The sequence below is a fragment of the Acromyrmex echinatior genome, chromosome 12, assembly GCF_024713525.1.
Source record: "Acromyrmex echinatior isolate Ae372 chromosome 12, ASM2471352v2, whole genome shotgun sequence".
Lineage (NCBI taxonomy): Eukaryota > Metazoa > Arthropoda > Insecta > Hymenoptera > Formicidae > Acromyrmex > Acromyrmex echinatior.
In genome coordinates, this window is record NC_141863.1 from 6,207,391 (window position 1) to 6,219,728 (window position 12,338).

At 34.5% G+C, this 12,338-nt stretch overlaps 1 protein-coding gene across 3 annotated transcripts in view; it reads left to right on the forward strand.

Moving 5' to 3' along the window:
- Positions 1-12,338, forward strand: part of wb (wing blister) — a 167,859-nt gene that overhangs the window by 28,427 nt on the left and 127,094 nt on the right. For all 3 annotated transcript variants that reach the window (XM_011061994.2, XM_087411711.1, XM_011061995.2), the window contains one exon: positions 2,171-2,478. In XM_011061994.2, coding sequence (XP_011060296.2) covers positions 2,171-2,478 — 308 coding nt within the window. The remainder of the gene's footprint in view (positions 1-2,170; positions 2,479-12,338) is intronic.

Here is a 12,338-nt window from a genome sequence, read left to right on the forward strand (position 1 = left end):
AGTGTAATCTGATTAGCACGTTTCGCATAGCGCTTGGTACGTCGTTAACGATCTTTCTCTTGCTATATTGGCTATGTGAGCTTTAACAGGACTATTATTAAATATTGTTTAAATGAGCGATACCGAAGGATCATTATTTCCCGCCATGACCGCTCACGTGGCCGCGTGTAATCCGCACGAAGTGAACATTAATCAAGTGTGATGGATCATGAGTTGTACACCCACAACATATAATACTGACTAATAACAGTAATTTTTAGCAGAGTACAGCACATCATTCTTAACTTATATCTTAAATCAAAATCAAGATTGTAAACATAATACAAAAGACTCTTTGATATTTTATCTAACTTTAATCGGTATTCGCAGAATCTAGTGGATTCTATATTTTCTTCAATTATGTTGTGAACAATTTCATAGTCTTACGTAATCTTATCGAAATTTGATCCTTAAAATGAAAAAAAAAACCGTTGAATTAACTATAAACAAAGATACATTAATTTAAAGTATACTGGACTCGTGAATACCAGTTGAGGAAATTTTATAGCGCATTTCAGCACCGATTGGTTAACATAAAAAAAAAAATCATAATATCAAATCATGAGATGGATCAAAGTTCGACATGTTTTACATGTAAATAAGCTAGGATTAGAAACAATTTACGTACAACATCAATTCAGAAGTGAATAAAAATGTACGACAAGTTATTAAAGTTCTGTCAGCCGCTAATCAATTCTCGAGACATGTCGGAAAAAGAAAACTCGACCGATTACTTCTTCCGTTGCAATTTTCACGACGCGATGATCAATTCATTATCACCGGTGCGGCGCAGTGTCTTTTATCTTTTGCACACTCTCTCTCTTTCTGCCGCGGATAAGCTCGTCACGTTTCTTCATGTGTCGCACGATGTATACGCGAGTAACCCGTTCAGGTGTTCACTCGGAGAACCGGCGCGACGACGAACCTGTTCACTGCATCTTGCGTTGCATCTCCACGGTGTGTTCCGCAACTGGTTTCACGTTATGCTCTGTCAAAACCTGTCGATGAATGCGTTGCCTAGCAGAAAATGATGGGATCGGTACACGTTGCTTCGATTACACGTTTCTTTCTTCATCTATTCTTTTTTCCTTTTTCTCTTCACGCAGCTCTCCCGACCGGAGATATTGCGTCGACATCGTGACATGTACATGAAAAAGTAGTGATTTTTTTATGTGTTATAATTACAACTGATATTTGTTAATTATAATTACACACGCATATTACAGTAAGTTGTAATTGACATCTCTGATCGATTGGAGCTTATACATTTATCTGCCGCATGCAGTGGATATATCGGAAATGTTTCTTGCAAAACTAACTAAAAATTTATTACACATATGTAAAATTGTAATCTGTTTGCAGCAAGTATTTTTAATCAAGACAATACGTTCTCTTTTAATATTTTATTACGTTGACATTTAAAAAATTTTGAGAATTAGTATTACAATATTTTTTTACAAGAAAAGACGAAGTTAACGCATTTGTTAGTTTTATTGTAAATTATATATAAATTATATATAATTGTTCATTTTTATAAATAAGAAATAATGGTTAATAAATTTTTATTAGAGCTACAATTTTAAATCCATCTAATAAAAATCTGAGAGAAAATTCTCTCGAAGATTAATATAAAATTAGCTTTTCCTTCATGAATTTTCCATCAAACGAATTTATGAGACGCTAATGTACACCTCTGACCTCACAAGCAGATGCTTGTAGAATAAACATAGCTAGGCACTGAGGCTCAGTGATTTATCGACGCTACGTACCGATGTACCGATTCATCAATAAAAGGCACCAGTAGTCTCGTAAAACAAAACTAAAAGAAAATTAACGACTAGAACAGAATTTTAACGATGCACGGCTCTATTTCGGAATCTTGACAGCAGTTTAGACGATAACAGGGGTCTTCAGAAAGTCCATATTGCCTCGGTTTATTGGTGATTAATTATAATGACAGTTATAGCTCTGTTAAATAATCATACAATTTATTGTGTAAAACTTATGATACAAATTTATAGTTTAAAATAAATAATATGACATTTGAAATACAAAAATATTTATGTTGTCTATTATGTGCTATTTAATTTTTTTATTCTAATTCAACAAGAATTTCCCGTTTTGATTTCAGCTCAGAGAAGTACGTACAGTCTGAATAAGAACTTAAAAAATAGCGGTCTCTTTCCGTCCACATTCAATGTCGCCGCAAAAGCGGATATTTACGTTAACGCGACTTGCGGTGAGGAGGGCCCAGAGACTTTCTGCAAGCCCTCGGAATCGTCGAGATGCGCCGTCTGCGACTCCAGGAGTCCAGATCCTGGCAAGAGGCACAATATCAGCAACATCCTCGACTCGAATCCTGGAAAATGGTGGCAAAGTCCTACATTAGCGAGAGGCGATTATTACGAATACGTGACAATCCTCTTGGACCTCAAACAGGTATGTAGATGCTTAAGCAATAAGTATTTAGGCCAAAAACTAATTAAACACATTTTTAAACAAATAGATTTTGTGTAATAATACTAAACATAATTCTTGAGACTTTAATAAATTTATAGAAAGATGAAATGATTTTTAAGCGATTACTTTGCGATAATTTATGTTGATTCACACTTAATTTTTACACTTCTACTTTATTTTCTGAATAGATCTTTTTTCTTCTATGGCACATTATATCGCATTAAAGATCCCTTTTATTCTCGTCCTTCGAAAAATCGTAAAAACAACTTTTGTCCTATTGTTATATATTCGTTTCTTGTATTATACTCTTTGATGTCGATTTATTTCGTTTCCTCCGTGCAGACAATGGTGAAATGGACAGAGAAAGAGAAAGATACAAGAAACGAGAGAATCGAAATTGATTTGCGCGAAGTGAGATTGAGAAAGATACGTATAGGGTAAGATGGAGAAGATAGAGAAACTTTAGAGGATCCCTTTCCGGAAATTTACGTGCCGGCTCGCAGGTATGCCCCATGTAACCCTTCGTCCTTTAACAAATTGCGAACGGCGACGGAGAAAAACGTTTTAACGAGCATGGCGTCCCTTTTTTTGAGAGACTCTTAGTAATGAGGACCGCGAAGTGGATCCACTGAATGAAGTGCCGACGCGACAAGTAAGGGGAGCTAAATTTTGACGAGATGGAACTTTTATATTTCACACATAGAAATTTTATTCCATGCATTTCTAAAGTGCATCGAAGTAATCCGTCGTTAATTAAATGTGTCCTGATAGAATTATATTTTTACAAATGTGATTTTTTAAATGCAAAATTAAGTATCGATGAATATTTAATTTTATATTTAACAAAATTTTTTTCGCGATGATTTTTAAGGGTACAATAAATATTAAATACATAATACTCTACAACATAATACTCTTTCATCACCGTCATATGATAAATGTGAAAAGAAAATTAATTTTCTATATAAAGTTTTATTTAATTAATAAAAATCAATTAATCATTGTTGGAATATTTCTCAATTTTTCATAACTTTTATGACGAAGTTATGAAGTTTATGCTGCAGGAAAATTAATACAATATGTTCGCATAACTATCTATCTAAATTATCTGGAACGCTTGCCTTATAAATCTTAAAAACTTTAAATTTCAAAAACCTGGGTAGCAGTTAAATATCAAATGTTTTATTGACAAACACGTTGTGCGTAATTTGCTAATGATCCTCCCACAGGATACGACAGCCGCAGGGTTTTGAGCATAATTGATACAACTACCATCGTACAACTACCACTGATATCACAATAATGAACACGTTAAGATAGGCGAAATCGCTGTGTAATTAAGAGACGGAGTGTTGGTGGCCCGCAACCTTGACTCTTAATTGGATGCTGATTGCGAGCCTAATTCTTCCTATCCTTTCGAGATATCTTTCGCGTCCGATCGCGTTGTAGGTGTATCGTTTATAAAATCTCTCATAATAGTCCGTAACTAAAATTATTTATGTACATGCAATCTAATTCTCATTTCCTGAAAGGTAAATGTTTCTTATAAATTCTCAGAAAACAACAAAATTATTTTTTTAATAATGAGCTTATAATCACGATTCAACTCCATAATTATAACAACATTTACAACACAGATAGAATGATTTTGCTAAAGTTTATCTAAAAATTTACACACAAATACAGATTTGAAAATAATTTTACTAAACCAAAATAAGATAATGAAATTGAGATTTTTTAATTCTATTTTTTATATTTAGTCATATAATTTTGTAATACATAATAAAAAAAATTAATATGTATTAATATGTATTATGAAGTAAAGCATAATTAAGACTATTTTGAAAGAAAAGATAATACACATTGCAGTGTTTCTTTGCAGCATGAGATTTAGAATCTGTAACTGGAGGTATTTTTCTTCGGATAATAATCCGGCGGTACACCATATTTCTCATTGTACTTTTTATGAAGAGAAAATTGCTTGCGATTTATTGTGACATTTTTAAATTACGGTCCGTGAATATTGGGAATGATTATGTTAATCGGTGAATATGCAAGACGCGGAGAAATATATTTATGGTCCTCGTTAACGCTCATTGCACTTATTAATTTTACGGTCATCCATCACTGTTTGTGATCGTTTCTTTTGTCCCTCAAACCGACATTGAATCGATATGATACATCGAGCGCCATTGTTATTGTCTTTATTGTTTTAAAGTCACGACCACTTAAATCGAAAGAAAGATTTTTTTAGTAAAAATTGTAACAATGTTAAAATCTAATGTTAAAAATGGCTCCATTAATCTCTATTTATTTAATAATTTGTTATATTTGTTATATATTTTAGAATTGAAATAATACAAGCAATTTTATTATAAAAAAATTTTTTTATAAAAAAACAGAGACGATGGTAATAATATTTTGTTCTTGCGTATTGTAATCACTTGAAGAAAGAATTTTTTGCCAAATGTTAATATGTAGGAAAGTTAGATCTTATTTCCTGATTTGCCAAGAAGAAACTTCCCACGCATTGATTAGTTCCGTTAACTCATCTCACGTATAACTTCTGTTTGCGCTACTGATTGGCAATTCTGTCTTTCATACAAAGCCGTATAGTAGAATAAATTAATTTGTCTGTACCTAAAAAGGCCATCTGATGGACAATCTTTATCTTGCTGTACACGGTGAAAGGGCCGAGATCGTGTTGCGCAATAATTAGCAGACGGCTACAAATGATCGTCAAACATTGAGAAGGGAACGATCGCCGCCGCACTTCGTGTGGTTCTTTTTGCTGACATGCCGACATTTCCTCGCGGCAAAAGAGGAGGAGTTAAGATGGTGACTGACCGTATGAAATTCATTAGTACTCTTAATGGAGTCTTGAAAATGCATTTAATATATATTTTGCATGCGAAAGAAAACAGAAAATTGATTACGCGGGAAGGTACGATAGTTAACGAAGTATCTTCCATATCAGTCCGAACGTGATTAATAATTCTTAAAAATTGAATATAGAAGAGGAGGAGTTGTAATAGCCGGTCTCCATCTTTGCAGAAAATTCATTAGTATTCTTAAAGCAATGTTGAAAAAGAAAATATTTAATATGTTCCGCAATATACAAGAACGCAGAGTAAAATATTACATGAATCGCGAATGAAGCATCTTTTATAACAATGCAATAATTGTTAAAATTAATAAAACGTTTTGGATTTGTGCCGTTCAAAATTGAACATTTCTTAATATTCACTGCAAGAAAAGAATAATTTTCAATAATTAAAATAATATAACATCTTAATAATACTTGGAAAAAACAATTTTGTTGAAATATCTAAAATTTAGTTACTCTCTTATAGATTAAATCTGAAAATAATTTTGTTTGGATTAAAATAATTATGTAAGACGTCAAATTGATTGCTAAAATATTATAACTTTTTACAGCATGTTTATCAACGCTCATAGACTTTGTACATAATTATTTTGATGATCCAACAAAATTATTTTTAAATCCATATCTATAGTCAAATTTTTAGATACTTCAGCAAAACATCTTTTCCGTGTATATTTATAAGCTACAAGTATCAGAATCAATATATTTATAATATCGCATGCTGTGCCACTTGTGTGGATCACCAAAAAGAGAAATGATTCTGTCGAAGGATCACGGAAGGATCAGATCGCATCGAACCGCCTCCCTCGAATAGCATCGGAATGAAACCGACGAGTTATCGCCTGTAGATCGACGCCACCTCTAACCCTGCCGATGAGATATCGAACGTGAAAAGGAGCAGCGAATGGTACTCACGTCGAGCGACTGAAGCTCCAATCCTTCATTGTTCACGGATTAACGAGTCAAGTTGCCGTCGTCTCTCGAACGCTTGCTCGAGGTCCTCGAACCAGCGCACACGCCGTTTTCTCCTTCGGTCGGGTGAATGAATCATCTTCCTGGGGCAAACGGGAATGGAACGGGGAGAAAGTGAGAGACGAGACGAAGTCACGAAAATAATACCTCGTAGGGTAGAAGATCGTTTCTCGTGAAGGCGGACTTGTTCCTTTTTCCTATTCATGGACCGGACCTTGTGAGATCGCGGATGATGTATACATATGTTACACGACGAGACACAATCGTGATTTTTTACTCGGGTTTTATGACCGTGCGCGCAACATTGTGCGTTATTGGATCGCTATGAATTGAGAACGCGAGACGCTTTTGAATTAAGCAATGTGGTACTCTTCATAATGTAGAGTGCCAAATTCTTCGTAGTCATAAAAACATGAGGAGCAATATAAGCTTTTATCTTTGTTCTTTTCGTCTAAAATTTACGCTGCAATTGAAGAAAAAATATTAATATTTAACTTTGGAATAATCGTCTTGAATATTTTTATTCCAGCGAGGAAATGTGTATTGTTGTAAAATATTTTTTTTATGGATATTATTTAATACATATTTTTTTTTTTAATAACTATTCTTTACTAATCTTTAAATATGCAATTCCATCAAAAATCTGTAATAAAAACAAGCGTTATTTATTGAGTAAAATTTTTGTTATTTAAAAATATTGTTATAATAAGTAACTTAATTTATTTAGTATTTATTTTGTTTAGTACTTATTTGTTTGGGGATTCTACTTACTTTCTTCAAAAAATTATGATTAAATCCATATTTATAATATTCTCAATTACTAATCAGAAAACAATAATACACGATATATTGATAATAGTGATTTTAATTGATGTAAACAAATGCAAAAACATTTTGTATAATCATTTATATAAAAGAAATATGATGACTACTTCCGGATTAAATATCATGCTACAATCTTCTACAAAAAATTTTACAATCTTTCGATTTATTAAACTTTTGATTAAAGAGCAGGATAGAATCGGATTGATAATATACTTTGAATCGTCAGTATAATTTTCTAAATCCAAATTCTCTCTGATAGAATTGTCTATTTCTTCTCTGAATAGTCTGCAATAAAATGGAAGGAAAAAGAGATTAGTGTCTTTATATAGACATCTATAATGAGAATATGTAAATTACCTAGAGCATGATAGTCTCGATCGAGATTATCAAATATGCTTGAGGTGGCTTCATGCCTTTTGTCGGAACAGCCACCGTTATGGCACGTCACGAATTTATCTCGTAATTCAATTCCCACGGCCAGTGGCGATAATTACAGACCGTGGCGCGCAGCCCTTACATACAACGGATTCAGCGGTCAGCCATCTTTTTGCTTTCTGCTCACAACACACCGTTGGTCGTCCGCATTATAAGTTGAAGCGATTAAACCAGGCTTCTTCGAGATGCCAGCCTCAGAGCGATAATCGTATCATCGGTCTATGGTCGTCAATTAAAAGAAATAAATCAAAGTATGCCATAAGCTGATAACAGATCGTAATCGAAATTATTAATCGTATGACGCAATTTAGATAACATCATATATTAAGGTACGGTCTTCCGGTTTTTACACTCTTAAACTAGATGTATTATTTTTAAACTAATTATAACTAATAATTTATATATAATATTTTCTACATATTAGAGTTGAGAACCATTAATTAAACTTTTTTTTTCATCTTCTACAATTTATCTCTTTCAGTTTAAGTCTAACTGGCTTCAAGTACTACTTAATACTCAATATACGATTTACTTGCTGTTTGTAGATATTACATGGATAGTTAAATTTTCACTGTACTCATGGAAATATGAGGTTTATTCGTGTTGCTTGAAATCCTCAAAATTTTTGCACTTAAAATAAGATAAAGAAAAAAAGCGAAGATTTTTAGGGCAAAAAGTACAACAGACCTACAGAAAATGTCTTATATTTTCAATTAACGTTCAGAAATGTTTCCTATTTTAAATCTAGCCATCAATGTTTTCAATGTTGGATTCAGCAAAAATCAAAATGATTAGGCAGGCCTTATTTAGTAAAGTTCTTATATTATCTCAGCAATTTTTAGTTCGATTCCCTCGTACTCTGTATGCGATCAATCGATTATGCATCGTATCGAACATAAGATCGTTTTCTTTTATTGCTTTCATACTTTTTTCTTGCTCTCTGTAAAAACAGCTTGCTTGCCAAGTGAATGGCGTGAATTATTATTCAGAGCCACGTTTGAACCGACAAGGATCGAGTTATTAAGATATTTCGGGGCTCGATGATATTGGTCTCAGCCTTATTGAAGACTTCCTTGGCAATAAGACCACGGCACACGACGGTATTCGCACTCGCGTCTTCACGCACAAATTGCTTTTCTTTGATTCGCGAAACCGGCCGATAATTAAAACGTCATTTTATTTATGACGGAGCGAAAGTTTTACTGGACGTTATCTTCGCGCGAGTTTGTGGCACGCAATAAGAGGATCGCGTGAGGTGAGAAGACACGCACGCGAATCGCACTTGTATCGAAAATTATCTTTCGTTAAGTCAAGAAGCGGAACGAAATTTAAAGCGACATTTCATTTATCGCATCGCGGATCTTACTTTACTGCGATTTTATCGGTAGGCTGCTTCGGAAGGTTCGCGAAAGAACTGCAAAGCGAAAAGACGTACATATCTTTTTCGCCTTTCGAAAGCGAGCTAAACAAGAACATAATTTAATTAAATATCGATTTGTTTACTCATAAAAATGTTATATGGTCTCCGTTTCGTTGAAATATCATCAGCGATACATGAATTTACTGTACGTTTAAAGTTATCTGCGTGGAGAATTTGCATCCCTGTTTACACTCGTTCAAAAAAGATCGATGGTTACTCTGTCAAAGTGCTTGAGTAAAAGAGGAAAATCAAGTTTTACGTTCTCACAGGTGTGCGAAATATTTTAAGGCTCCCGACCATGACGCCAGTCATCGCTGATGAAAACTTATGAGCCAACACTCAAACGCGACGATGGCACGTCGTGACCGGTCGAGCTGGAACGAAATGTGAGAAAATCGAGGTATAAAAGGAACTGACGATAAATCAATCCAATCCTATTCTGCTCTTTGACCGAAAGTTTAACGAATCGAAAGATCGCAAAATTTTTGCAGAAGATTGTAGCGCGATACTAAATAAATTTAAATATTAATTTTTTCTTCTTTTCGATCAAGATTATTATGTATACAGAATCGTGAGATAGCACAAGTAAAATTATTTGATCATATCGAAGCACCTACCTCCGATGAAGCAAAATATTTCCTTGTGGAACTATTGATGATCGAAGCGTGATGTAGCGCCATATTTGGAAAAATATTTGTAGTACATCCCGTTATAAAGAGGATCAGGGGTCGTAATTCGCCATCGTGACTCGAAGACGGCGAGAATGGAAAGCGAGAATGCCGCGCCGATGATAAATCGAATAAATTTCTTGCTTCTACACCTCGTATCGAAAGCGTGTCAATTACGTGTGTGTGGTGAAATTTAATTACTTGGAATTATATTGAAGCAACGAGATCACGTTCGAATGAAATATAAGGATCATTTGCATTCACGGATTACTCTCATTCACTCCGTACTTCTCGTGCGCGACACGTTCTCTTAATTGCGATTGCGGAATTCCATATTGGAGATTGATTGAGTGTATTCATGATTGAAAACAGTTATTATTAATTATGATGCCAGAAGTGTAATACTTGGGATGACAATGTTAATCCTTCAGTGCCACTCTGAATATGGATAACATACCTGGCTTTTTTTTCCAATGTTTTCTTAATACTTTTTCCATTACTTATACAATCATTTTATTGATCCTTGTAATACATACGATTGAATCGTTTATGTCTAGCGTATTTGGGATTTTTTGAAATATCAGAAGCACTTGGTTAAATAATGGTCTCTGTTCTTTCCTTTTTTAGTACATTTTATTATAAATATTGTCTAAAAATGTAAAGTATATATGTAAGATTCATTTAATAATTTTTGTATGCTTATAAAGTGATGAAAATTAATCCGAACGATCCATTGTATGTACTAAAGGTAAATCGAGGTTAATATAGTATACATTTGCTATCGTTATGTTTTTGATGTTTAGATTGAAAACAGTTCTTTACAATATTAATAAGTTAGACACAAGAAATGCTATATGTCAATCCCATCTAAGTATATTGTTTTCATAATATACCGAAGAGTTAATTTGAAGCAATGCGATTCTTGTAACTTGAGATACAAAAGTCTGATTTCGTCAATAACGATTCTGTATTTAGATGATGAATTTCTCGGGCCTGGCTTATTTAAAGTGATCACTTCCCGTCACATCGTTACACTCTGACAACTTTACGGCAATTAAACTCGTACCACACGAGATGTGCGCTTTCGAGTTATTTTTAAGTTACACAGACTTCGCGAGGGAGCGAGAAGAAAAACGGATATAGACGGATGCGCTTGAATCATCGCGGTGCTCGTGAGAGTCCCGTATGCGAAGGGTTAACGATCGGAAGCGCGTGAATTTTTCGTTCATTTCTCTCCTTTCCTCTCGTTTCCTGCGGCGAGGAGGCTTAGGGCTGCAGCACACAAAATTTCTGTAACAATAACCTTAAGACGTGAACTCAAGCAGTAAAATTATCTATAAGGCGAGTTTCAACCGGTTGAAATTCACCTTATGGATAAATTTACTGTTATTTCCATTTTCGTTGGAATACGTAGATCTAAAGCACTATCCTGATTGACTCGGCTTAAGTTCACGTCTTAAGGTTACTGTTACAGACTCCACGAATTCTATGTAAACGAGCCTAAAGTCTATCCAAAAGATAGATTAGATTCTAATAGTTTGCTTCTGTTATTAATAATTGATTGGTATAACAGACTAGCAGCAAACCAACAACAAAATTTGTTGTCATATATTTATCGATCACCGGTTAAAGGTATTGATGGCTTCCCAGCAAACGAGAGTGGATTGGAATGAATTGAAATGGATTCAGATTTTCAGAAAATTCAGATTTTGATTCACGAATGTTAAAATGAATGCTTTTCAATCCTGAATGCATTTCTATTCATTTATAGGAATTGCATGGAGCATATCCATGCCTTTTAATCTAAAAATAATATTAGCTTTTTCTATGCATTATGAATACTATTAATTCAAAATTTTGAAGAAATGCAGTTTTTCAATCCAATTGCATCCAATTGAATTCAACAAGAGTATTCTATTTAAAATACATATTCGGATAGAAAAAAATTTTAATCCATTTTAATCCATTCTCGTTTGCTGGGTTGCTAAACTTAACAAAATCCTTTCTCTCAGTGCGTACGCCGTAATCTGTAAGAATTGACTAATCACAATCAAGTATTCCTCTTTTATTCAGCGATAAGAAGGGAATACTCGAAGGTGATTGGTTAATTTTTACACATTACAGCATACGGCCAATATAAACGCTCCCTTATGCTCCTCGCGAAAGCACAGCCGGAAAAGAATAAGTGCGGTAGGCACTGGACCGTTTATGGAGGCTGGGTTTATGTCGCGCCGCAGGTATACCGGAGCAGGTATTTACCCGTGCACAGATTGTACACGATGCCTGCATACTTTCGACTCTTCTCCGGCATCGAAGGCGGACGTACATACAAGTATTCGTGGCTTGGTTCCGAGGGAAGAGCACAGTAGGGGAAAAAAAAGAGGAGGCCCCGAAGAGGAGCGAGGGCCGCAACTTGAAACTCGGTGGGCTTTCGCCTCGTACCGTACTGTTGATCCGACTGCTCACAAAATCGAATTACCCGGTCCGATTAACCGTCGGTGTTTGTGGAGCAGAGGGATTGCGGCTTCGGCGTGATTCATCGACCCCGATCAATTATCGCTGTGTTGTACGCGAGGTTTCTTCCTCGTTCGTTAAATGCTCAAATATCTCTTACAAAGTATTCCTTACTTAA